The following is a 27,332-nucleotide window of genomic DNA, read 5'->3' on the forward strand; positions in this document are numbered from 1 at the left end:
GAGAGAGAGAGAGAGAGGGAGGGAGATTAAGAAAGGAGCGGTGAGAGGAGCGTAGGGTGGCGGCAGGCTAATGCATCATATCTGAACAGTTTTCATTTTTCTGGCAAGTTTGTAATGTTTGCGTGTCTTCAGGGCAAACAACATACACCGCACACGCTGCGGGGTTAGAGGCATCTAGATATCGAAAACCTGCCCTTTTAGAATGAGAGTCGTTTCAGAGAGACGTGCAGTGAGTTTAAATCTTTGGTATTTAATCGTGCTTTGAAACACACCAGATGAACATTACTGTAATGAATCCCTGCTTCTGGTGCATGGATCCTGTTCTGCAGGGTCAGCTGTGCAGGAGAGGGACCTCAGGGGTTATACTGACTTTTTAAATATTACATGTCTGATATTTTAAAACATGAATCTTTGTTATCTTCACATTTTGTCAGACGCCAGTGATCTGCAGGAGCATTTGATTTCTCAGTGACAGTCACATCATGTTTGTATTTTTGTGACCAACACTCATGCACACCCACATGCCAGCACTCATATAACCCTGGTGCGTGTCCACCCAGCTGCCCCCGTGTGCCATAATTTCACCATAATCACCCAGTGTGTGTATGCTGATGGATGCCATGGCTGTGCTTTGATACAGTCACACCTGTGCTCTGTCTGTGTGAGTGTACATATGTTTTTACGTGTGTGATCATAAAAACAGATGAAGTGATTATAGTGTCATTTCTCAGTGCACTGGACAGCAGGGCGTGTTTATGGTTGTCTCCTCGCCTTCTGTGGCTTCTTTACTGTTTGCTCTGTGGACAGCACAGTCCCTGACCCCAGAGCAGTGCAGAAGTTTGAAGTTTTGTCACTCTCACATTTTAAAGTACCTCTTCAGACAGCAGTTTGTGCCATGAGTTGGCAGCGTTTACATTTCTGCTTTTCTAACGGTCTGTTTTTGATGCAAAATTTGAGAAAATCAGCGTATTGATCATCTTTCTGCAAACAGGTTCGTGTGAAGCTGTGCAGTGGTTTCTTTACCGGCGATCCGTGTTGTACAGTGTCATCGCATCACGATGGCACAATAAGACTCAGCAGCAATTAGTACAGTGTAGTGGGAGAAGCAGAGAGATAGAGCAATAGAAAGGAAGAAAAAGACAGCGAGCCCGGCTGTCTGTCTTTGCCTTTGATGGGCTCGCCTCTACCATCTGAATCGTTTCAAGCCAGCGTTGCCTGGTTACAGCCAGCAGAGGATAGAGGGATGGGAGGAGAGAGAGAGAGGGAGGGAGATGGAGAGAGGGAGGGAGGGAGGGTTTATGGCTCTCATCAGGGTGCAGAGTAAATGAGTCCTCTCCCTGCCCATGGACTCTTCAAACATCCCTTACTCGCTTCTGTGTCTCACTCTTTTGATGGATCTATGGCTGTATAATCTGTGTTGTATGTATGATAAGACTTTAGTTTCACATCAGGCAATGAGAAGCTTCTAGTCTCTGTGTCATCGGTGATTCTTTTATACATAGCCTCGATGAACAGATGGAAGTATAATAGCTGATGTTGCATTGCCATTGCTTTAAACTACACTGTTAGACTGAAGTGCCTGGAAAAAGATATGAGTTACTGGCCTCGCTGAATGAAATGTCAATAACGACTTAGCGTGTAGCCACTCTGTCCTCGCGTCTGTCTGTCCTTGCAGCATCGTTCACTGCTTCTGCTTTTGTCCCCTTGGTCTATCCATATAAGCTTATACAGAGAACTTAACCTAACTGCTGTGTTGTATATGATCTGTCTGCAGGTTTTTCCTTTCTTTGGGAACACTTTTCCTTTTCCTGACTCCTCTTTCCTCCCTGTGCTGTGTCATTTCAGCTTCACCTAATTACAGTAAAGTGTAAAAGTAATCAGCTGCAGTGCTCCACATCCAGCACATCAGTATACATGGCCAGGTACACTGCCAGGGAATGTCACTGTATCAGATCACAGTGATGGATTGGAGGAATCGAGGACTGGGAGTTTTAATGTAGTCGTCCAACACGGACGTGTAAGATTCTGCTTTATCGTAGTTCCTCACAAGGTCGTTCCTTTCATATGTAATGTCCTGAGAACAAAAGCTTAATGTTTGACAATCTTTTCATTAGATATGATTTTAAAAAACAAAAAAGAAGAAGAAGAAGAAGAAGAAGAAAGTCCCATTCTTCAGACACAATGAAGAAGTCAGGAAAGGCCCGATTTCCCACTCCTGAACTGACCAAATGTGAAAGTGGAGGGGAATTTTTTTTTTTTTTAACTCACACACATTGTTCTTCTCTTTCTTCTCCAGTCGGTGGTATTTTCACTCTGCTTACCAGTGATTTTCAAACAAACACAGACATGCAAAGAAATGAAAAACCGCTTCCTTGTGCACGTGTCCCAGCTTAAAATATACTGGAGTGATAGAAATGCACACGCAGAACACTGAATGCTGGGAATAGGTTTTCTGTGGAGTTCAGGTGAAGTCCTTCCCTGCTCATTTCCCTCCGTCTTCTTGTCCCTGTTGGCTTTTCCTTAATTAACGCTCAGCTCTTCCCCTGTGGTGAGTCTCCATCGCTGCACAGATGCCTACAATCAATGATACGAGCTCAAGGGTGGTTTAAGCTGTTAGGGAGAGTTGTGATGGTGCTGCTGGGGGCTGCTCCATTGGTGTGTGTGTGTGTGCGTGTGCGTGTGTGTGTGTTAGGTGTAGAGAAGGCTAAAAGGTGGATGAGTCATTTAACATTACTCGTTCATTCATTTGGTTTCCCATTCATTTATTCAGTCTACTGACCATTAACCCTGTTTCTCTTTCGGATTGTCGAACACTGATTTTTGTGAAATCATGTGACACTAAATTAAACCAACCATTTAAATGGCTGGTTTATTTTAGTGTGTGATGTGGATTAAGGTTATAACTGTGTGGCCTGCTCTTTCTGCCCTCTGTCGCACATTCACAGCCTATCCTGCCTTCACTAGCAATGCCCAGTGTGTGTTAACGGCTGCGTCCTCTCACTTTCCTTCTCTCTCCTGTTGCAGTTATCAGCGCCAGCTCACAGTATCATGTATCGCAGAGGTCATAAAGTTTGCACTGTGATAAGTATCCGATGAAAACAGTTTTGCTTTGCTGCACTGAGAGGCAGAAAGCAGATGGGTGGGATCGAGAGGGTGAAACAGCAGCCGAAATGGGGCAAGAGCTTAAAGTGTTCGAGGTAAATTCACATGACAGCGTGATGCTCTTAGATACTTCATGTACAAACTGAGGGCGACTCGTCTTCGCTCTGCCACAGACACTGATTCTCACCAGAAGCCTTTTGGTAAAATCACATACCAGCGGTCAAAACAGACACACCAGTCTGATCTGATGCAGCACAACACTCCCTTTGACTTATCTATTTTCAAACACCAGCTACATCTTGTGCTCTTTTCTCAAACACTCCATTACAAGATGTTCTGTGTGCTTCTTATCTTAACCGTGTGGGTGTACGGTCTGATAGCATGCTGCTGACAGCCGGGCAGGGCCGTGCTGCGCCATCTGGATCCCCTCCGGCGGGGCACCTCTGCAGGGCAGCCAAAAACCGGCAAAGGGCCTTCCTGTCTGGGCTGATGTTGCAACCCAAAGCCACCCCCATGACAGACACCGGGGGCAGGCAGGCAGAGAGCCAGCTAACCGCTAACCACACTAATACAGATACTCGTGTTCACAATGAAATGGTAGAACTCGGTTTCCTCTGCAGATAGTTGCAGCTGGTTGAGGTGCATGCTTCAGGGTTTTCATGGTTCACAGTGAGGCACAGGTGTCACCTCAATCACACCAAATCACAGGTGCTCACCTGTGATTTACTGAACTTTGATTTTTTTTTTTTTAATAGTAAGACAGTTCAAACATTGGAGAGACCCTAAACAGATGCCAGTGACTATAAATGATCCTTTTTGTCTGTGAATGAGAATAAACTGCTTAATAATGATAAATACGAAGAATAAATACGCAGAATTGATTTTGATAGTGTCTCTGTTTCTGTAGGAGTGTAAGTGGTGGACGTTCAGACACGCCTGTCTTAAATCCACAGGCTGACCTATTCCCTCCACTCTTTGTTTAGCCTGCCTCCCTAACAATGTGCAACCACCACCCCTTACTTCATTTCCTTTCTGCTTCCTGAAATGCAGGAAGTTGGGTGCTTTCGTCTGCCCCAGGTTGGAGAAAGGGAGAGAAAACTGGGGAGGGTGGAACCACACCAGAGGTCACTGACACCAGCCATGGTGGGGGGGACACACCCTGGGTCTGTGGACGGTCGGCTTCCTGTCTCAAAAAAAAAACAAAAACATTACCTCGTCAGGAATTAAGAAAGCAGTGATACTTTCTACAAGTGGAAATTTCAGATCACACAAAACACAGTTTCAGCTCGCAGCAGTTATTCACGACTGGCGTGTCGCAGATGTTTGTGTGAGCACACTGACGCGTGTGTGTGTGAGTGTGTGTGTGTACATCACTAACAGTCGAGCAGTGTGTGCTGCATCATTAACCCACCTTCACTTCTCCTTCACTGCTCTTGCCTTGTTCCCACACACCGATCTTTTATTCAGCACCGTGTGTCACTACCTCCCATATCATGGCAGTGTATGCGTGTGTGTGTGTGTATGCGTGTGTGTGTGTGTATGTGTGTGTGTGTGTCCTTTGAGGCTCTTCATGTGGCTCTCCAACACAAAAAGACAGTAGTTCAAAAGAGTTTGGACACAATGGCGGAGACTCACATGCGTAACCTGCAGCGTACTGAAAGAGACTCTCGTTCCCTCCCACTTTCTCCCTAACCTTTGCTCTCATCTCCAGTTTTCTTTTCTCACATCCTCTCCTTCTCTCTTGCCCTCCAGTCTCCGTTTTCTTTCATCATTTCCTCTCTCTTATCGTTGCCGTCTTCTCTCTCCCCGTCAATTACGTTTCAGAGCTGTCGCTCTCATCACTTCATTTTCCACTCTCTTGCCCTTTTTGCCCTTTTCTTCTCTCATTATCAGCTGGTCTCTTTTCTCCTGCCTCCGACTCACAGCATCTGTTTCTCTTTTCCTCCGTTAGTGTATCTGGGTGTTGGTCCTTTCTGACCCTTCCGGTTTTTACTGACATCCTCCAAGATACCAGGAAGCTGCTGATGAGGTCGCCACCCCACACTGGTTGTGCACATTACATTTTAGTTTTCTTCCCGGGTTTCGACCGTGGGCTTTGTGGTTACATCTGTGTATTATCACCCATTTTCCACCTGTGCTGTTCTGAGATTTTAGGAGTTAAAGCTTCACCCAGATCGGAAAACGATAACGATCTTAACCTTATGCCAACAAATGTTTGATCTAAGGCTGTTCAGGATATTAAATCAACTCACCTGGCCACCATAAAAATTCAAGCAGCCTCGGAGGTACAATAGCAATCCACTGTTTAAACAACAGCGGTTTTCTGTTTCACTAACCACAGACATGAACACGATGTCTCAGAATACAGGGGAAAAAAAACAACTAAACTTTTCTTTGGAAGCTTCCTGTTTATAATTTAACAGTAAAAACTCATGTTCCAACACGATTTGGTCTGTGGAACTTAACCAGGGCAAAGAACTAGGGCATAAAACTGATACTGATGTATTCAGTGGTTTTACATAGCAGCCATCTGCCTGGTGACAGTGTCTGTAGCTGGCTCTGGTTCTGCGTGTACAGGCCTAATAAAGGAGGGTGGTTTTATGTGTAGAACAAAACTCAAAAGCTGAATTCTAATCTATCAGTAAACACCGGATCTGTTCATCCAGTGTGTTTGTTCATCTGCACCAGGAAAACAGAACAGTAAAGAATTTACTACAAACTTCCTCTCAGGTTCCAGCTTCTTACATTTGAACGTGTTGATTTTCTCAGGTTTATATCAAAGCCTTTGGACCGTTGGTAAGACGAAACAAGAAAACACAGGATGTCTTTTATGTCTCTGGGAACTCGCAGTGAGCTTTGTTCACACTTTTTTTTCTTTTTTGGCTAAATATTGAATGAACTAATCACAAAAAATGGCAAATAAATGAACCGATACTGTCAAAAATTGTTGGACACCTTGTGTTGTGGAGGACCTGGTGGCACGTGGCCGTACCTGCAGCGGTCAGAGGTCCGAGGTCGTCAGCTGTCAAAGATCTTTGGCTTGTGATTTACCGCAGATTCTTTCAGCAGCTGCCGTGTGATCGGGCGGTTGATCCTCGATGGGATGTGTGCAGACAGTGATCTAAAACAAATCTATACCTTTCTGCTGTGTTTGTTTAGCGCATCGATTTACAAACCGCCGTTTACTCAGCGCTGGTGCTGACAGATTGTTTTTCCATTCGGCTCAGTCCATTACAAGGGAGGTGGTTAACCCCTAAAGCCAATCCCACATTTCTAACCTCAAAATGAACGGTTTCAGTCCACAGTGTGTTTGAGTTTACACTGGTGAAACACCAGGGTCTGATGATTACGTCCTGTTAAATATCATTTTGTCAGAAGAAATCTGAAGATATCCAACAACTTAAATGTTCTTTCCTGCCAGAAGTCATTCTTTAGATGTTGGAGTCTCAGATCTTTCAGCACTACAGCTCCAGTCGTCTGCTGCTGAAGTATCCTGTTTGTCCAGGTTTACGCAGTATGTTGTGTACAAATTTGAGAACTGCCTGTGACATTTAAGTTTTCTTTCTTCTTTTCTCAGATCTGCCCATGGAGTATAATCCCTCAGACCATCCCCGGGCCAGCACCATCTTCCTCAGCAAGTCACAAACTGACGGTGAGTTCTGCTCTGATCCGTTCTTTGGAATTTCCTCACTCTTTGGTCAAAACTAGATCAAAACTAAGAATTTAATGTGATTATGGCTTTGATGCCCATGAGGCAAAGTCTGCATTTAGCTGTAGATTAATGAGTGATTCTTACACCTGTTTCCGTTGGCCCAAATCAAATCCCCATATCCCCCCTGAGGGCTGTGTGATCAGTGTATGCGTGGTCTGAAGCCTGTAAATTGAAGCATGTGTTGTGTAATTTTAAAGCACAGTGAAATGATGCATGTCTTATGTAGTGTTATGAGAACTAGTCTGACTCCCTCAGGACCCCAGTCCTCTCTTTCACTTTCAACCCTGAAATCCTCTGTGTGTCCCCCAAAGATGTGGCCCCTGTTGACAGAGCTCATTCAAAGAGCAGCGTTGCCATATGTGGCAGCTTTATATTTCAAACTCATTCAGGTCAAGAGATGACATATGCCTCATACTTTGTATTTCAGATGTGGAGCTATATGAAAGCACCTTTGACCAGCATCTTTTTATCCATCATAAAGGCTCCAGGCCGGCTCCTGTGAAAATTTCACAGCAGCTGCCTTTTTGTCAGATTTTCTGAGACACACTGTGGTGTTCTGATCATCTCGTGTAGGTGCTGTCAGGCACGGACCCCTCACAGTGACAGTAATATCACGTTTTAATCAACTGAAATGAAATGAAGTTGTTTTTTTATTTTTGAGACTGCTTCTCAGTGTAGATGTAATCTCTTTACTCAGATGATAAGAGGCTTAATATTCTTCCATTCACTCGCTGGAGAAAAACGGGTTCAGCTGAAGAGTTGGTAGCCTGAAGGCTGATGTATTGATCTGATATCGGGGGCTGAGACTCAGCGCTCCTTTATTAGTCTTATCAAGCTCTTGTGTGAATGTCTACTGCTCTGTTTCCCCAACATATTGCACATAAATACCAAGACAGGAGCTGCACAATGGGCGACTTTGTACACTCCAAACCTTATTTCACTGAAGCCCGTTGTGTATATGTGTCATGAGCCAACATAGAGACAACTTGGACTTTTGTTTTTCAGTTGCTGTGCCCAACAAGAGAGGTAAGCATGAACGTGTGTCTGGTCTGTGTAGGCTGGTAGCATTATGCTTACTGTGTGTTTGGGCTAGACTCTTCATGTAGTCTCAAGCTTTATCGTACTCGATCTGTATTGTCGTCTGTTAGCAGAGTATGTGCCTTAGCTGCAGAGCTGCTGGTATCATTCTGTGTGTGTGTGTGTGTGTGTGTGTGTGCTTATATACATGTCAGTCCATGAGTTGCACCATGATGAATAGGGCTGCATAGAGAAATGTCTCATGTCAACTAATTTGTCTCATCAGCGGCGCTTAAGAAATCTGTTCTTTTGAGAAGGTGAGAATGAAATAAAAGTTAAGATTCAACCAGGAGGACGAAACCGATTTGGTTATTATCACAGTTCATTGTGTGTAAATGAATATCTGCTTTTTTTTTTCTTATAATTTCATGAGTCCCTTCTGAAATCACTGTCTTCAGAAGTGTGATGTTTTTTTACTAAAATATGCAGCCCTAATTATGACGCAAGAGCCTGCAGCTTTTTGCTAGAAAGCAGCGCGCACAGTCACAACTGCTCTAAGTGCGTTAGAGTGTGTGTGTGTGTGTGTGTGTGTGTGTGTGTGTGTCAGGCAGGTGAGCGTCGGGATGAGAGGTGCCAGACAGCTAACGACGTCACCGTGCGTGACGCTGCGCTCTGCGTCTGCTCCAGTTCGCTTCGCCCCTTCCTTTGCCCCTTGTGTGTTTTCCTGCATCAGAGCGCACACACACACACACATGAGGACACACATGGATACACAAACGGACACAGAGTGCTGCCTGACACACAGCTGTGTGTGCGCGCGTTGTGCCATTTTTAGAATGACACAGCACGGCACTCAGAGAAGCGAGCTCTGTAAAACTAACAACTCATCGCGTCCATTAAGCAGAATTAGCATTGCAAATGACCGGATTTGTGTGAACACACAGAAATGAAAATAGAAAAGCTCAAATGACGACGTGCACTTGAATTACAACAGTCATCATCCCTGATTTAATTTTTGGACTCATGCACGCCAGAAATGATGAATGGATTAATTAATTAGCTCACTCTCATTCCCACACACTGAAAACACGGTCTCCAGTGTGTCTCTGAGTACACAGAATGCTGTGTGCTGAAAGTGCCGTGCTTTGTTCAGTGTGCTGTAGAATAATAAGAGGACAAAAAAAAAAACTGTTCATCCAGTATTTTCTCAAAATCTGTGATTTGGAACCTGTGAACCCTGGAGACATGCTGCTCCCTGTCTGTCAGGGGTGTGTACTGCACTGACACCTGCCTGCTTCAGCACTGACCCGTGTCCCTGCATCTTTCCTTTCAGTTCGAGAAAAACGGAAGAGCCTTTACATCAACCATGTAAGTACGATCAAGGACACTGTGTAGGACAGAGCAGGTCGATGTTGATTTAATTACTTAACAGTAAAAAAAAAAAACATTTAAGTATTTAATTGAGTAATACAGTTGTGATAATCATGATTGTGTAGATGGTAATTTTAATGTCTTGTATTTTTTGCAAGTTCACACACATTTCGGAGAACAAGGTAAAGTCCCCAGAATAACCCATAAAAATAATCCCACCCTCGTATCATTGTCCCGCCCCCGTCAGACCACACAGATTCCACCTGTAGCCTTAGTCATGTATGTTTAATCACCTGAAAGAAACTCACATGTCGTTAACTGTAGAAATAAGTTCATCACATTGAGGTGAAGTTCATCTTTGCCCGTCACTCCCCCCAAAATACGCAGTTTCCTTGATGAAGCAGTAAAATGTTTATATTGGGGGAAAAAAGAGCAGTTCAGTTCCTGAAGGAAAAAACTGGATTATCCCGTCTTCACAATCAGCAAATGACTGTTCGTCTAATATTAAAATATTAGGGAGAAAACTGACTTTTACCAGAAACAGTACATTAACGCTTTCGACTGCTGGTTCAGTTTCCACTAGGAGAAAATAAAGTTAGTGTGGGGTTATCTAAAGATGAACTGCACCATAAATCCAGCTCCTGCATGCAGCCATGTCACACACTGACAGAGGACAGACAGAATTAGTTTGTGGGCTTGCAGGTGTCCTACTTTCCATAGCTGTTTGCAGGCGTTTTGGCAGGTCTGAGTGTGACAGAAATAGAGATTGACATGTGTGTATCTGTGTGTGTTTGAATGTCCTGTATGTTTGTTTGTGAACCCCAGCATCATACAGGCCCAGTGAGACGGAAGTACAGCTCCTGTTCCACCATATTCCTCGATGACAGCACTGTCAGTCAGCCCAACCTCAAATACACCATCAAATGGTAACTTCAGAACCGTTTGTGCCGAAGCTGATGTTTAATTTCAGTCTGCGATGAGGAGAAGTGTTTTGGCTCTTTTAAAATGTTTAAAATCCATTGTCATGTCTTTTTTTCTTTTGCTTTTTGTCTTTACAGTGTAGCCCTCGCAATATTCTACCACATAAAGAACAGGTATGATAAGACTTTTCATCCATTCATTCATTCATGTAAGCACACAAGTGTGTAAAGACAATGGGCCTCGTGCAAGAACCACTCGTATCTTAAATGATGTATGAGTTATTTAAGATAATGTGGCGTTCACCAATTTTCTTATTTGTATGAATGACATTCACAAGGGACGACAGTCAGTAAAAATAAGATATATATCTAAAATAGACTTTATGTTGATCCTATCATCATCATCGCTGTAAGGGTTTGCCAGTTTACTGAGAGCTGTTTCAGATTGCTCTCGGCCTGTTTTCATCTGTTGGTCTCTGACAGCAGGACATGAAGCTCGATGCTGTGAAGTTTCTGTGAATGAAACCTGCCTGTGAGACCTGCAGTGAGACAGAAGGGCTTGTGAAGTCACTCGGAGGCTTTGATGATGCTAATTTTTTATAATCTCATAAACGCACACCTCCTCATGAGCAGACGGGAACTCATGAAGCGTAAACGAGCGATTTACAACAAGTTTGTCTGGTTTAGAGAGTTTGGGGAATATCACTTCAAATACTTAGTAAGAGAGGTTTGGGATGAGAACAGGAAAATGCTCTTGGATGTGGCCCCTGTTCTCTAGTCTGTGTTCACTGTAACAGGCTGATGAATGCCTGTAAATAACTCACTGAAGAGACGCTGTCTCAGAGGAGGATGAAGTCATATTTTGAATGAAACGAGTTTCGCACCATCTGTTTTTCTTTATTTCTTTCACACTCTGATGTTCTTCCTCTCCATTTGTCATTTCAGAGATGTCGACGGAAGAATGCTGTTAGACATTTTCGATGAGAAACTGCATCCGCTCTCCGTAAGGGCTTGACTGAAGATAAATTTCCATTGTGCACGTGCTGTAGAGCTGTCAGGACTCATCAGCAAGACAAAACCACACAATGATGAACAGCAAATAAGAGCACACAGATCAAATAGTGGGGAAGTCTGACTTGTAACCTCTGGAGCCATCTGGATCATTCAGATCAATTTTCAGTTGCTCCAATATCCAGGACCTACAAATCACTCCATTCAACATGAATGCTCATTTTATTCACACGAGTCTCAAACAGCAGCTTGTATTTCCAGTCAGATCAAACGTGAAAGAATCTCCTTTAATTTGTTGTCGTCTTTTTGTCCATCGCAGAAGTCTGAGGTTCCTGCTGATTATGACAAACTCGACCCCGAGCAGAAGCAGATCTACCGCTTCGTCAGGACGCTGTTCAGCGCCGCACAGCTCACAGCTGAGTGCGCAATTGTCACATTGGTGAGTGTATTGTCCGTGTGCACGTGTCAGTGTGTATTTCAGCACTCACATTAGGAGGTTGCTTGATGCCTGATTCTCTTTTTTTTTTTTTTTTTTTTTACCCTCTCTGGGTTACTTGCACTGCCTGGTTTCTGTTGCCCTCCTTTTTTGTCTCATATATATTTTCAGACGTCATTTCTTCTTCTGGAATCCATATGAAATGCTCAGTATGTTCCTCGACAGGCTGCGTCCTCATAATTACTTATCTGAAAAAGTTAAGTTCTCATGGGAAAAATCAGAAAATCAGAACAGGATTCATTTGCTTGTGCTGTTTTTTTTTAAATACTGCTCTCAGCTGTAGTTTTTATTGGCCATGTTCTTTCCATACTTTGTGGCTCTGGTGGACACGTGTGTCCCTGGAGACTGGGACGTGCAGGGTTAACATGAGTGGCCTAGTATTGGGTTGCTCTGCTTCCCGACAACTACACAAATGTGTGAACTGGAAAAATGGGTGGGTGGGTGTGCCGCATGGACATACTGTATTTATGACTCGTCCCCGAGAGTAAAGTCTCACATGCCGTCAGTGACTGAACTGAACTGGGCTGCTGGTTGGTGGTTGGTGGTTCAGTGGAGGTGGAAGCTGGTCATCTCCCTTCTCCACCACAGTCATTCTTTGGGTGTGTAATTGTAGATGTTCCATATTAGGCCTATATCTTTAACGGCTTCTGCATTTTCTCTTGCACCTGCACTAACTGGATCTGCCTGAACTGGGATTAGAAAAAAAGATGAAGAGTAGAGACACGTTTGACTGGTTGGTTGTTTAAATGAGAAACTGGTTTGGTGTTTATTGATGTGATGAAACTGATACCTCTGTTTAACGTTGAGGGAACCGTTCACTTCAAATAAAGTGCCTCTGCCTCTTTGGTTTCCCATTGTTATGAATAATAGATGTGATGATATTGGAGCAGGATTCCTCTTTAACCACAAGAGAGGCCACAAAACCCGAGAGGTAACAGAAATGTTAAAGTAGTGTGTTGTTTAATCACTGTCAAACATTTTCACTTTCGTTTTTAATCCAGTAAGAACATCCTGTGTTTCAGGAATTAGCCTGATCCTGAGGTAAAAGGTTAACTTCACCTCTGAGCTCCATGGAGACCAGTTGATCTGTGTATCAAACCTTATTTCCAATATTTGCTCAGAAATCACAACATTAAATTCTGAGGGTTGAATCTGGTTCCACAGGGTCACTGTTTGCAGACCACACTGCCTCTGGATTCTTTGTTGTCCTTGTTTCTATAGTTTTTTTTTTTTCTCTGTACTGTTGCCTTCATATCACTCAGCATGTGGGCTGGTTCTCATTTCATGCAGGCTTTCTTCAGTGTTTGCTGCCAGATGAGTGTATATGTGGTGTCTGTTGGCAGTCGCTGGGCCACAACAGAGAGAGGTTTGCATTGCCCGCAGGCACGGAGCCCAGCCCGGCATGACTTGTCCAATTAGCCACCTGAGCTGTGCTCGGGGCTCGCGTCAAACCGGGCTACAAAATAGGATGAAAGAATGTTTTCATTTCTTTTTCACAAAGTCGCTCCCTTTGCCTCTCTGCCTCTCTTTTTGTCCAGACCACAAGGTGCCATTATAGGTTTAGTAATTCCATGGTAATGATCCTTTAGCAGACGACCGTGGACTTTTCTACCAGTGTTCTGGGATTGTGTTTAGGTTTTTTTAGTCACATAATGCTGATGGTTCTGCCACTGTGCAGATTCACACAGAACTATAACAAGTGGAATGCACAGTATATTCCACACTGCCATAAAAAATACACCATCTCTGCAAACCCATTTTTTATTTTTATTTTTTTGCCTGACTTGTCAACTGAGATGTCAGAACTCAAATCTTTCCGCTGCTGTAAATGTTCTGAACACAGATCGCTGCTGAGCCTGCAGCACATTTTAGTCATGAAAAATTCTAAATTAAAGCCCTAATTAGTTAAAATTACTGTAACTACAAAAACATGATCTCATATTTGGATTAGAAAATCCTTGTTCCACACTTTAGAAAATGAGACGTTTAATTGTCCTAATACCTAAAATAAATCTGCAGTAGACTGTAGGATAAAAAAAACTTTAAGATTAAATATTTAAAAGAATGTAATGATAGAATTTAATAGAATAAATACAAACTGAAAAACCTGCTCTGGAAACTGAAATAAAGATGAAAAATGAAAAAGTTGAGGTGCAGCCTCCATCAACATGCTGGACATTAAGTTATCTCCATGCAGCTTCCTTTGACAACAGCTGTAAAATGTAATAGAATTAATTCTCGCTTCGATTCTGACAAAATGATGATCAGTGGATCAGAAGGATCGGTGTGCGCTTTGTGATCTGTGCACTGTGGGAATTCTCTGGCTGCTGAAAGACAAAGAGTGAGAAAGAGATGGAAATGGGGAGAGAGGCGGAGAGATGGAGGTGTTCGATCCACATGGATATTTTATGAGTGAGCTCCAGGGGAGATTTCATCAGCCTCTGACATCTTGTTATTGTGAGGAGAAGGAGACAGCAAACAACAAAACAGAAAACTAACCCTGCACAGTATGAAGCAGGCAGGGAGAGCAGGGGGCAGCAAAACACATGCTAATTACATAGGAAGTGGATTGATAGGATTTGTATCGTGTCATTTACTTGCTTCTCTTTTGTGTACTATGGAACTTTGCATAATAAAACCTGTCTGATGCAGCCTGTGGGACATGTCAGTGTATTAAACTGAACTCATGACACGGTCGTGATCTTGTTTTATTGTTGTTCCAATGCTGTGTCCAGTCTCTTTTTCTGAGACGCTTATTTGTGACATCTCTTTGTCTAAGGTGTATTTGGAGCGGCTCCTGACCTACGCCGAGATCGACATTTGTCCTGCCAACTGGAAGCGTATCGTGTTAGGAGCCATCCTCCTGGCGTCCAAGGTGTGGGACGACCAGGCTGTCTGGAACGTTGACTACTGCCAAATTCTCAAGGATATCACTGTGGAGGACATGTGAGTCGCTGGGAAATCACGCACAGAACTGCATGTTGTTGATATGTTGGCTGTCAAAAGTGAACACAAATGTAAGACACACATAATAGATTCAGGTCAGTTACACTAAACATTAGCAGCTGCGATGGTTTCTGTGTTATGAAGGTTTTCCTACACAGCAGGGCTACACTGAAAATGTCATTTTACTCAGTAACACATGGCCTTTATAGCCAACGTCTCTGGGAACACAAGGTAAATTGGCTGCAGCTGATATTTAGCTTATCTGAATATAATGTCTTCCTGGTTCAGCTTTAGTGTTGAAGTCAAGAACTGTGTTGGAGGTAAATGCTATTACCAAGAATTTCCTTTCTGTACAGTAAGAACCGAGAAAACTTCTGATTCTGAGCTTTTATTTCTGGACAGAAATGTTCTGCTACAGCAGGTGGATCGTTACTGAACTATGGGAGGTGTTAAAGACATTATCAGTACCAACAATCAGCACTTCTCTTTTCTCTGCAGTCAGTGCTCTGCACCACAGTGAGGCAGAGATCTTGTGACTGAGAGAACCGTCTGCAGTGGTTCCATCACAACAGCTTCTCTCATAAAGGAACCAGTGTCCATGTGAGGGAGCTGCAGATTCACATGACCGAATACATCATACGATGGTTTAAATAAAGTTTAAAAGTTAGAGCAGGAGCACGTGCTGGAGAAGATTTCTTTAGACTGTAAGAAACATTTCAGACCTGCGGGGTCAGGACGTGGCTGCCTGTGCAAGTCTTACAAGCACAACTCATGGTCATTTGTTTCTATACTGTGCCGTTGTAAGTGAAATTTATTTCCTCTGACTGAGGGCATTAAGTTAAAGACAAACTGCCAATGGATTATTTTACTATAGAATAACCTGCTGATTGGTTTAAAGAAAACTATAAAAAAAAAAGAAAAGTCGCTCAACATGTCCTTAAGCCGAAGTTACCATCTTCAAACTGCTCATGTAGTCAGTCTACTGAGAGATACTCAGTTTATAATCATAGAAGACTGAAAATAAACAGCAAATATTCACATTTGAAAAATTGAATTCTGGGAGATTTTCGCTTAAAAATAACTTGAACAATAAATCAGTTCAGTTTCTGTTGATGGAGTGATTCATTAATGGACTCATCGCTTCAGCTCTGTTTGTTGCAGACCTTACTCATCGTTCAGTTTCAGCCACTGTTCCTTCTATCTGTTGCCTCTGTCTTAGAGTAGCCGGGGTGTGTGGGATCAGCCTGGGTTCAAGAGCTGCTGAGAGTCACATGCATGATGGTCCAGTCCCTCAGACTGGGTCCTGCAGATTGAATCCAGAGGACAGCATCATGATGCAGAAGGTGTAGCCCACCTTTTGTTAGAGGCGGATTTATGCAGCTCATACTTTATAAATACACATTTATTTTCCTTCGCTCCTGAGCAGCAGATGAGATATTTTGTTTCATGGTCTGACCTCAGATTAAATTAAAAATTCAGTTGGACGTTGCTGTGTGTAATTTTTAATCTGAGAGCTTAAAACATGGAAGAAGCATCCTGAGCATGAGGAGCCACTGCTCTGCCCTGTAAACCACATCCGTCTCAAATCCCCAGGAACGGCCGGATTACTCTGAGGGGGAACGCGATGCTGCAGACGTGTTGCCACGGCGACAACCTCTGACCTCTGCTACATTCACCTTCTTCTGCACCAGCGGCTGTATATTCTTGTCCTTGGGCTCAGATTCACACAGCTGACTGACTGTAATCCACCTGTGTGAGAGGCTTTCTGTGCCCTTTGCTGTTCACCCGGGTGGCACTTTACTGGGCATTGACTCAGTATCTGAGATCCTCCCAGGATCAGTTTTATGTTTTTGTGTTTTTTAAATCCCTGCTCTGAAAGCTGGCCTGCTGAGCTCCCCACCTCTTGACTGTAAAATAACTGCAGGGGAATTGAGGAAGAATTATAAAAAGAAACAGATGAGGCTGAATGAGAGCCACGGAGAGATAAAAAAGAAGCAGTGTTATTAGGCAGAGTTTGGCTACAGTGGGGTCTAAATTTAGCTCGTCTGTTGCTGCATGCCTGTAAATGTGCAGGGGCGGGGGAATAAAGGCTGGGAAGAAGGGATAGATGGTGCTTCTTTTGCAGGTTACAATGCAAAACAAATCATGAGAGATGGATGAAAGCGGCCGTCATCGGGCACGAGGCGATGCATGACAACAGCGCTTTCAAGATGTGGGATTAATATGCTCTTATGCCCAGTGCTCAGGTCTCCATTGCTTATCATTCCCTTTCATTATGGGTACAGGCTTATGTTTGGTAGGCGTACTGGGGATTTTCTCAGGGCTTGTGCACTGGTACTGTACATGTGAAGATAACACCCCCTGTCTGCATGAGCTGATGGATTTGCCAGGATGGTCTCATGAGCACTTCTGTGTTTCCTCTTCAGTCTCATTACAGGACATCTCTGTAGACAGAAATTCAGTTTTAAAGGACTAACTAACTCTATTTGAATCTCAGTTAGGTCTGCTTCCTCACTAAATATCCCATTTTTTTCCAAGCTTGTCAAAAGGCTAATTTCTCTCTGTCTCTGCCGAAGGAATGAGCTGGAGCGTCAGTTCCTGGAGCTGCTGCAGTTCAACATCAACGTGCCGTCCAGCGTCTACGCCAAGTATTACTTTGACCTGCGCTCCCTGGCTGAGGCCAACAACCTCAGCTTTCCCCTGGAGCCCCTCAGCAGGGACAAGGCCCAGAAGCTGGAGGTGAGCAAAGTGGGAGGAGCAGGCTTAGATTCGGGAGCTCAGGTCATAAAGAAAATTTACGCAAGGACAAAAATAGAGGTTTGATTGAATCTGAGTCTAGTTTAATTTAAAGGTAACTGACTGTGGAATATAATGATCCAAGGCCATCTGGGTAATTCGTGTTTTGAAGAGCTTCAGTTCAGCACGCTCTTGCACACAGAGCAGAGTGTGTAGATGCTCTGTTGGGTGAAGGACAGGATGTAAGGCCTTGTTGCCGTGTAATTAGCTTCACTGCCTTCAACATCTGTCTCTCCGTCCCCGTCCCTCTGTCTCACTGCAGTTAGCGTTTGAAGCGACGACGTTGGCGGATGCTTTTGTTTCTGTTCATCTAAAATAGACATGTTGATATTTCACAGCAGCATGACATTAACAGTTAATAATGGCTGTATCTTCTTTTTCTTGTTCCAAAAATATCTTTTGTGAAAAGATGCGTTTATTTGCTCTGTGCTTACATTTAATTTCTGTTCTGTGCTGACTTTCAGGCCATCTCACGACTGTGTGACGAGAAATACAAGGACTTGAGGAAACTAGCCAAGAAGCGGTCGGTGAGTGCAGACAACCTGATGGTGGTGCGGTGGTGTCCGGCCATCATTTCCTAACACTGGCCACCGGCAGCGCCGCAGCAGCAGCAGAGGAGGAACAGATCAGACCTGTCAGACGAACTGTATCTCTGCCTGGTAAGCAGGCAAACCAGGTGGGCAGCAGTCCTGTGGATCAGTGGGTTTGTCTGTCACACACACACACACACACACACACACACAACCTGGCACTTTTACACGTGTGATTGCACCCTCTCTGGGTTGTTGTACATAGAAGAAGCCCCACTGGCTGCCTGCACTGCACCAAACAGAGCTGAGCTGAACCAAACTGAAGCGTGTGAGTGAACGTTGGTGGAATAAAGACCTCGACTGCAGAAGAGAAGAAGAGGCCAAACTGAAATACAGCTGGCAGCAGCGTCACATTATTCCCTCTGAGGCTCAGCTGCCTCGTACGCTTGATTGACAGAGGCCATGTACATTCCTTTGATTTTAAACCTCTGGCTCAGTCTGTTGTTTTTTTTTGTTTTTTTGGCCAAATCACGACATCATTTTTTTTTTGACAGCTTACAAACACATCCAGATTTTAAATACTCAGTTCCTCCGTTTAATTAAGTGTTTTGTTCTTTATCTGTTCATTTTCATTCCCATCCAGCAGAGACCTCAAGCAAATACAGCAGAGAGGCGCGTACATTCCACTGTTAACGCCAGTGTACAGTTAATCCATGCGACTGGAGCACATATCATCAGCCATCCTTGTTTAACTTATCCCATTTACATCGCAGCCATTTAACTGAAGTTCTCATGCAGAGCGCTAACAGTGTTTAGCTCAGTGGCACTTTGACAGGACCTGGGAATTCAACGCGTACAGATCCAGTCGCAGGAGGGTTTTTCTTACAGCCAGGCCGTCAGGCCTCCGTTCAGACTCAGCTGTTCACCTGAAGCAATATTCATGCACCACTTTGTTGTTGCAACTGGACACAATAAAGCTTGTGTACATGGGAGAGGACTGACTGGAAGGTGGGGTCCACTACTCTGAGACAGATGTGAGACATTCTGTAGAGCTTCTGTTGTACTTTATTCACTGCCATTGTCCTGACCTGTGGTGCCTGTAATAAGCTAGTTTAACACTTCTCCCCTTTCTACTGGAGGAAAAGAACAAATAACTGAAGTATTTTTTTCTTTAAGGTTTTGTATGGTTCTTCCAACTTAAAAACAAACAGCACAAAAGGAACATGGACGTTTAGAAGCCACTGAGAGCATGACTCTTCAGGGTTGTTTCTGTGGGTGGTGTTCTGCAGGGGACCTAAATGAATGAAAAACGCATTAAATGACGACTCAGTCACTGATTACAGGAAGATAGATTGTAAAAAATTTTGGTAAATTGTCTCTGTACAGTGTGAATACAGCGCCAGTGTGCAAATCCATAGACTGAAGTCGTACTGTAAAAAAAAACAACACAAAAACACACAAAAAAAAAGAATAATGTTAGAATATTTATATTGGATCAGATTTTACTGTGTGTGAGGAAGCAGTAAATAGAAGAAGTATTAAGATTTAAATGGGAGACACCACTGAGGATTTTTTTTTTGTCTGTTTTCTTGTTTAGATGTTTTCGCACTGCAGAAAATGCCAAGTTTGTATGTGTTCCATACTGTATATGGTATATAGAAAATACACAAAGACAATTCAGGCGCATTTTATTATCTGTCGTCATTTTTAAGGATTTTTTAGCCCCAGTCTGTGAAACTAACAGGATGTAGTGACAGGTTTTCAGGGAAGTCAGAAATGTCACTGAGTGAATCAGTAAATATTGTTAGTTAAATAATTCAAAGACAGCAAAAAGAAATATAAAGCTTTTAATTGTTCCTTTTTTTTCCCACTTTAACACAAATCAGTCAATTAAAAAACATTTAAAATGTGTTTATTTTAATCTTCATTGAAAATGTGGAAAGACGTGTATTTTATCATCTGATTGGTGGTTAATTTATAAAAAAAAGCTTTTTACTTTTATCAGCTGATTGGGTGTTAAAGGAAATGAACAAATCGTGTCCTGATTGGCTCTTTTCTTAGATCAGAAATAGGAAAACATACAGGAATGTAGTCGAGGATGAACCAACAAAATCAGTTTACTTGGTTTAATTCATTCAAGTTTAATGAGGATGTGGGTCGATTAAAGTGAGAAGTTTCAAATCTATAAACTTTGTAATCGGGTTTATTTGCCTTACGATCCGCTGGACTCAGATTATTCTCCACTACATTACTGTATTCTTAAAAACACCACGGAATAGCCTGGAAATCTCTCCTCCGTCAGGCTTCCAGCTTATTTTGTGCGTTTCATCAGCAACTTGCTCGTCTGTGATCAGACGTCAAGCTGCTGGAGAAAGGATCGCTCAGTGAGACTTCCACCTCTGACCAGCAGGTGTGAGGAGGGACAGAACTGAACCAAAGTCATGGAGAAATGAAGGACGATCCCGTTCGACCAGTGACTGTACACACACGTGTGTATACACGTATATACTTTTGTGCGTACAGTCACTGCGTTGGACGCGTTGCTCTGATCTGAACCAGCCCTCTTGCACATAAAGTAAATGAAAAGGAGTGGGGACCTGGAAAGAGAGCTGTTGTTTTGCCTGGTGCTTTGAATGAGTGGAGAATAAAGTGAAACTGTCTCTGTAGGAAAGTGATGTTGCTGTTGTGAGTTCAAACTGTTGAGGTATTCAAAGATTGTATATCCTATTTATTGTATGTGTGTGTGCATACAGCTCGGTCTGGTGTTGTGTGGACTCAGAAGTAAGCGTTGATGCCGTGTGGTTCACTATGTTGAGTCCTGAGGTGGAAAATTTCTCCCGTACAGCAGCGACCTCGGGCCTGTGGCGTCCTGTCAGCTGGTTACTAGGTGTGTGTCATAGCCTTGTGCACTGAACTCTACCTCTGCATAGAGTTTTCTTTTTCTCTTGGTTTCTCTTCCTCTCTGCAATGACAGTTTTTGGATTTTCCAAATTCGGCTTTGATCACGACAGTTTCCTGTGCTAACATCAGCCAACTGCTGTAGCTGTGACCTTTTTTTGTTTTGTTTTTTTTTTCCATCGATATTTTCAACGAGTTGTACTGTATTCTGTTGTTACTGTCAGTGATTTATTTCCTTTTTAGTGAGTCATTTGTTCCTGTTCTCAGTTTGCCAAACTCAGATCTCTCTCTCTCTCCTCTCTTTTTCTCTGTATGTTTTCTATTATGATTTTAAGAACTTCTCCCGACTCTTCTCCTCTGAAGCAATGTTTAGAAAAACCTGTGCGAGAATTAAACTTTAAAACGTTGCAATAAACCCAGCGTGCGTTTCCTGTTTGATGTGAAGGATCACTTCACCTTTCAGAAGAGGTAACAGCAGCACACACACGCTCCGGGACTTCAAACCATCATTCATGGCGTTATCACAAACGCTTAGCCCAATATTCTAATATGTTCTGTATTGTACAACTGATGTGACTCAGCAGGGTTTCTTCTCCCAGCGAGAACCGTTTAAATGGCTTAGAGCAAGTGGTAATACAGAGATTACACTCTGCCATATTGTCACTGAGGGACACATTTAATCCTCCATATTAGCCTTGATTTGCATTTCAATCACCAGCTTGGTAATTACTGTACAAGTCAATTCTTCTCGAGCTTCTCAAGAACTACATCAAACATGGAAAACTGAAATTCAAATTGCACACACACACACACACACACACACAAACTCACCTTTGAAGCCACATGTCGTTGAGTTGACGAACACCTGCAGCCTACGGTCCAGTCCTGGAGTCCAGCTTCGTTCTCTGTGCAAGGTTCCAGATTCAGTGTGAGAAGTTAAATCTGCAGCCGCCACAGATTAAAGACTCGGGCACATCAAAAGTTTTTATTCACACAACAGTGAATGTTCAGACTCACAACATCAGACTGAGTAAAAGCTGTGAGTCTCACACGTCAGGACCGTTTATTGTAACGCTCGTTTCCTCTAAACTGACATTTGTGTCTTGAGGCCTTTTTTTTCTCCTTCGTGCCAAATTATATTTTTCTATGTGCAAACTGATTTCCTCAAAAATGACAAAAGCAGACACGGAGACACAGACTGCACGGAGGTGGAGAAAGCTAAGAGTCATAAACAGCAGGCTGGATCTCTAACATGGCTCATTATACCAAATAATCACAGTGAGGTTTTATTGTTTAACTTCATTCAGTTCAGGAGATGCTACATGTGACACAGCCAGGATGATTGAAAAAACACACGTGGCTCGTCCACCTGTGACTGTGACACATCCAGCAGACGTTAGGATTCCTTTGGAGCTGCGTTTCAGGCCACAAACCAAAGCGGTTTTATGGGAACTCCTTTGCTGAGAACAGCTTCTTACAGCTGCTGGAAACGATGTCTGTGGGCTCTGCAGAGCTGATGGGAACTGCAGTGTCGAGTAATAACTCTCCGATGATTCATCGTTACCATGTTACACGCTGTCACTTGACCTGGTGCTAATATGAAAACACTGATTTGTGCAGCTTTGAGATGAAGAAAGCGTGTCTGATCTCTGAAAACCACAGCATCGGTGTTTCACAGGTGCTGTGGGAAGAAGAAATCCTTCCCAAACATCCTATAAATCTGCTCTCTGGGCGTTTTCTGTGTTTGTCTGCTGATGAATTAGATCATTATGATCGTGTTGGCTTATGAAAACCTTTTTATGCTGAGTTGGGATGTTTGTTTGCACACATCAACACAAGGCTTTTTAGGTGGAACAGGAACATATCTCAGGTCTGTGCTCAGTTTTTCATTGCTGGTGGGGGAATGGAAAAGCAGCTGCGGGATCAGGTGGATGATCAGGTAACGACTGAGGCGGGAAAGCAAGCTGCTTCAGGACAGGTGGGGAATATCAGAGTCTGAAATGAAGGGATAGTTAGTTTGCATGGAAATGGCTTTAACTGCCGAAGCTGGAGGGGAGGAGGCGAGGGAGGAGGGTGAAAACCTCCATTTGGAAAGTTTTAATGTTGCCTGTGTGGCCTCGAACACACAGAGTGATCCACGAGCTGAAAGGCAGCCCCCCCCCGTCACTTTGCTGTGAGGCTGTTTGTACTTAGGGTTTGTTTGTTTGCTTCTGGCCCATCGAACTGTAACTTCTGTGAATAAATCTCAGCCTTCACTCGCTCGTCGTCTCCTTCAGCGTTTCCCCCTGCCACACAGTATCTGCTGACCTTTAAATGCAGCGTCAGCACCTCAGTGCCCAGTGAAATGAACGACAGGTGTGAATACTTCTCTGTCCGGGTCAAACGTTCAATGTCACACGCACATTTTATGAATTTTAAACAGAACCAGTCACGTTCTCAGCCTTAGCTTCGCCAACCAATCAAAATGTGCCTGTTGGATTTTTACTGTGAGTCAGTGTGGATGTGCTAATGGTCACTGATCTGCAGCGATTGTGAGCCAAGCCGACTGTCTTTACCCATGTGTCCCACCAGAGGCCTTGTCTGTGAGAGAGGGTGAGAAACATGAGTGAGATCTGCACTAAGATGAAGAATCAAGTTTAATCTCATCTGATTAAAATAACTGCCCAGTATTCATTTTTTTCTCCTTTTTTTATAATTTAAAAAACTTTGTTGTGTTTAAAATTAATGATTAAACAAAGATAAATTTCATTCCCTCATCAAATAACCACACAGCAGGTACTTATCAGTCATGAACTGGCATCAGCTGTGAGAAAGTCCAGTTTACAGCCCACTAACATGTCATGAGAGTTAATCCACAGTCTGCACGCCTGCACATTATCTTGATTTATCACAGTAAAGACCTGTTTTTTTATGGAGTGGCCAGTTTGAACGTGCTTGCCATTGTGCTTGAGAACTTAATACAGCAATTCAGAGTGAGTAAGTCCGGAGGCTTGTTCCTCTCCTGTAAGGACGACCAGCAGCACCAAAATATCTCTGCAATGCCAGGACGGCAACATGCTTTTGGAAGCGTGTTAAGAATAGACCCACAATGGGGCTCGCTCCCGTCTTCCGTTGTCTGAGGACAGACAGTTGTCTGCCGGGGACAGAGGAAGAGAATACTTCAGTCTTTCAGAGACTTGAGTGGATCAGGTTGGACTTTCCAAGCAGGACATGGGACAGACTCTGTCTGTGAGAGAGTCGGTGTGTCAGTCTGCCACGGGAAACCTTGTGTCCGGGACACCTGGAGGTTACTGTGCTACTGGAAACCACTGCGTCTCTGGGTAGAAAGGGTAGATGTGGAAAGAGGAAAGGAGACGTAGCTGGATAGGGAGTGAGGAGCTGGCTTTACCCTGTGGCCTGGAACTGGAGGACTGGAAGGTTTTGGAAGGCCTTGAGTGCAGCAAACATGGCAGGACCAGGTGCCTCTGAAATCATTTTCATCTCTGTCAATCACAGCATCACTTTGATGGGTGAGTTGACTCCACTGACTGAGCTGGTTTCTGATCCCTGTGTTATGTTTATGTGCTCTGAAATATGTAAGCTCTGTCTGTGGGCGTGTAAACCCTGAGTGAAACCGCACAGTCACCGATTTTATCATTAAATCTGCACAGTCACTGTCGAATCAGCACATTTTTAAATTCTAACGTGCTTTACTTTCAGGGAAGGTGTGGCTCGTTGTGATGATCCTCCTCCGCGTCCTGATGCTCCTCTTTGCTGGTTACCCTCTGTACCAGGACGAGCAGGAGCGATTCGTGTGCAACACCATTCAGCCCGGCTGTGCCAACGTGTGCTATGATCTGTTCGCTCCCATCTCTCTCTTTCGCTTCTGGCTGGTGCAGCTCATCACCTTGTGTCTCCCATATGTCTTCTTCATCATCTACGTGGTCCATAAGGTGTCAAATGGCCTCACGGTGGACCTGAACTCCTCTGGTCACGTCAAAGCCATGCCGCTGTTCAGGATCCATCAGGAGCCGTTCAGCAGGACGTCCAGAAGCAAGAAGCCTCTGGTGGCTGAGCGAGGAGGAGCCCGGTGCTTCACAGGAGCGTACATCCTACAGCTGATGTTCAGGACTTTGCTGGAGGCGGGTTTCGGAGCAGCTCACTACTATCTGTTTGGTTTCTACATCCCTAGGAGGTTCCTGTGCCAGCATCCACCGTGCACCACCCAGGTGGACTGCTACATCTCCAGACCCACTGAGAAGACTGTTATGCTTAACTTCATGCTTGGTGTGGCTGCTCTGTCCCTCTTCCTGAATGTGCTGGATTTCATCTGTGCCATCAAGCGCTCGGTGAGCCAGAAGGGCAGGAGGAAGATGATGGTGGAGAAGATATATGAGGAGGAGCAGTGTTTCCTTTCAGCCGGAGCAGCGTCCGGGGAGATGGACCTGAACGTGTCCCTGGCTCAGCAGGATTTAGAGGGAGAAGATGGTCAATCAGGGAGTTTCAGGAAGAGGCAAGGCAGCAGGAGCTCTAGCAGAGGGGGGGAGCTTGGTTTAGGTCAGGAAGCACCTTCCCTGGAGCGCTCCTCTCTTCCTCGCTCTCCAGGTTGTAACACCAACGGGAACAACGGTTATTCTGTTTCCCAAGAGGAGGCTCCGGAGAGGAATGGCAGCGAGGTGGCTCTCTGTCCCCCGGAGCCAGCGGGGACACCCAGGTCGATTCGTGTTAGCAAACGCAATCGACTCAAACCGCCACCCCCGCCCAGACGGGACCTCGGGTTGGCCCCCGGGGGGACAGTGGGGCCCACCGGGGACATCTCCACAGCAACGACAATCTGTACCAGGAGAGTGGGTCAGTATACGCTGGTGGAGCTGGGCAGTGGCGCAGAGCTACAGACCAACGAGGACGGACAGGAGAAAAGATCGGAGTGGGTTTGACTGTGGAGGCTTTGGCTGCTTTATTCCCAGGTTATTCCTGAACATATGAATGAGGGAGATAAGTGTGAGAGCAACATGAGGAACAGACTGAGATACGAGGTTTACACTGTGGCAGCAGCTGTTGGAGCCGACGTCCTGCCACGCTCTCTACCTCATTTCACAACACAGACTGTCACTGGAGGAGAATCCAGACCAGCAGGACATTCACCAGACACCTCAGACACACAAGGCACAGTCATGTTTGCTGTGGTTTTATCATCAGATCACATTTGCCTTAGAGGAGCGTTTTCTGCCCCAGTGATGCAAAGAGGCAAGAATTCAAGTCACGAATTCGAACTCTCTTAACAAAAGCAGTCAGGAATGACAGGACACTCTATCCTTCAGCGTCCTTGAGCAAATCTCAACCTTGAGAAAATCTAAAAGAGTGCAGCCCACCTGTTTCTACCCCACCTCCAATGACAGACTGTACACAAACAAAGGCAGGCCTTGACCTGTCCCACGTCCACAAACACCCACCCCCCCCTGCTGCAGTCATTCTATATGACACAACCTTTGACCTTCTGCTTTGTGCAGGTCACAGGGTCAGCGTGGACGCAGGCAGCCTCTGGGCCCTGTGCTCAGATGTTCTGGTGAGCTTTTGGAGGAAGAAGGTCAGGCTGAAAGGAAAGACAATAATCTTACTGAGGTGCTGTTACTGGGCTCAGAGAGGAGAATGGGATTCCTCTGTCAGAAGTGAAGGACATTGTGAAGTCCCCTAAAGCCGACATAGGCTCACAAAGCAATTATGTTTCCCCCATAGGGGCTCTGTATTTATGGAGACAGCTTGTCACTCTATTTCAGGGCCCCGTGGAGCTTAGGAGCAACACAAGCCTTAATGTACACTGACACTAGAAATAGAGCACACAGAGCTCTGCAGAGGAGCAGCGCTGTCTGTTGCCCTTCAGGACATCTGCACCCTGCCCGCTACGGCTTTGGTTTCACCTCGATCAAAGCTCAGTTGCTAATGTGGGTCGGACGCTCGTGTCCCACTGTGACACGTGTCAATCATGGACATCATAATAAGCGTGATGACATGCTGAAATGTTTCCAGGTTTTTAGCAGCAGTGTAACCTGTCAGCCTGGTTTCTGAGCATCCCTGGGTCACATGACTCCCGCAGTAAATCAGCGGCATCACCATTCGACTGTCGCTCCGTATAGCTGAGGGGCCAGTCTTTGTGTAAATGGATAGCTTTTGATCTTCCTCCACCTTTGAAGCTGACAAGAAAAGCTCCCGGCCTCATATCTCACCTATCTGCCGAGTGCTGCGCCCTGACTGTCACAAGTGCGACCACAGGGGGTTTCATCAGACCACAGCAGGTCTGACGGTGCCACGCCTTCTTCATACACCCAGTGTTTGGTGCAAGAACAAAGAAGGGATGATGTACAACCCTTTAACTTCTCTCACCAAAGCTGGACTCAGTCACAGGTGTTGGTTTTGTGCTCTAATGTCTGGATAGACTGTGAAACACTCTGGGGATTGTTAAAGCCACATGGAGCCATAACAGAGACCCATAACTTCAGTGCTGATTTGCTATAACAGTTAAAAATATTGAATAACCAGTGCTGTGCTAATTGTAA

At 44.4% G+C, this 27,332-nt stretch overlaps 2 protein-coding genes across 6 annotated transcripts in view; both read left to right on the forward strand.

Annotated features, from left to right (window-relative positions):
* The window catches only part of ccny (cyclin Y), a 30,660-nt gene extending 9,454 nt beyond the window's left edge, over positions 1-21,206 (forward strand). The window contains exons 1-11 of one of the 5 annotated variants that reach the window (XM_041065885.1): positions 5,076-5,131; positions 6,680-6,754; positions 7,820-7,840; positions 9,165-9,199; positions 10,028-10,128; positions 10,261-10,296; positions 11,068-11,125; positions 11,453-11,572; positions 14,409-14,575; positions 17,152-17,314; positions 17,836-21,206. In XM_041065885.1, the coding sequence (XP_040921819.1) occupies positions 6,688-6,754; positions 7,820-7,840; positions 9,165-9,199; positions 10,028-10,128; positions 10,261-10,296; positions 11,068-11,125; positions 11,453-11,572; positions 14,409-14,575; positions 17,152-17,314; positions 17,836-17,952 (885 nt within the window). In that variant the 5' untranslated portion in view covers positions 5,076-5,131; positions 6,680-6,687 and the 3' untranslated portion in view covers positions 17,953-21,206. Of the gene's footprint in view, positions 1-5,075; positions 5,132-6,679; positions 6,755-7,819; positions 7,841-9,164; positions 9,200-9,226; positions 9,385-10,027; positions 10,129-10,260; positions 10,297-11,067; positions 11,126-11,452; positions 11,573-14,408; positions 14,576-17,151; positions 17,315-17,835 lie in introns of those variants that run through there. The other 4 variants (XM_041065882.1, XM_041065886.1, XM_041065883.1 and 1 more) reach the window with 4 other exon arrangements.
* Positions 21,207-24,244: 3,038 nt separating this feature from the next.
* Positions 24,245-25,715, forward strand: LOC121200688 (gap junction delta-4 protein). Its single transcript, XM_041066133.1, has 2 exons — positions 24,245-24,308; positions 24,499-25,715. Exons 1-2 carry the CDS (start codon positions 24,245-24,247, stop codon positions 25,713-25,715), a joined length of 1,281 nt encoding a protein of 426 aa, XP_040922067.1.
* The last annotated feature ends 1,617 nt before the right edge of the window (positions 25,716-27,332 follow it).

Source organism: Toxotes jaculatrix, chromosome 20 (genome assembly GCF_017976425.1).
Source record: "Toxotes jaculatrix isolate fToxJac2 chromosome 20, fToxJac2.pri, whole genome shotgun sequence".
NCBI lineage: Eukaryota > Metazoa > Chordata > Actinopteri > Toxotidae > Toxotes > Toxotes jaculatrix.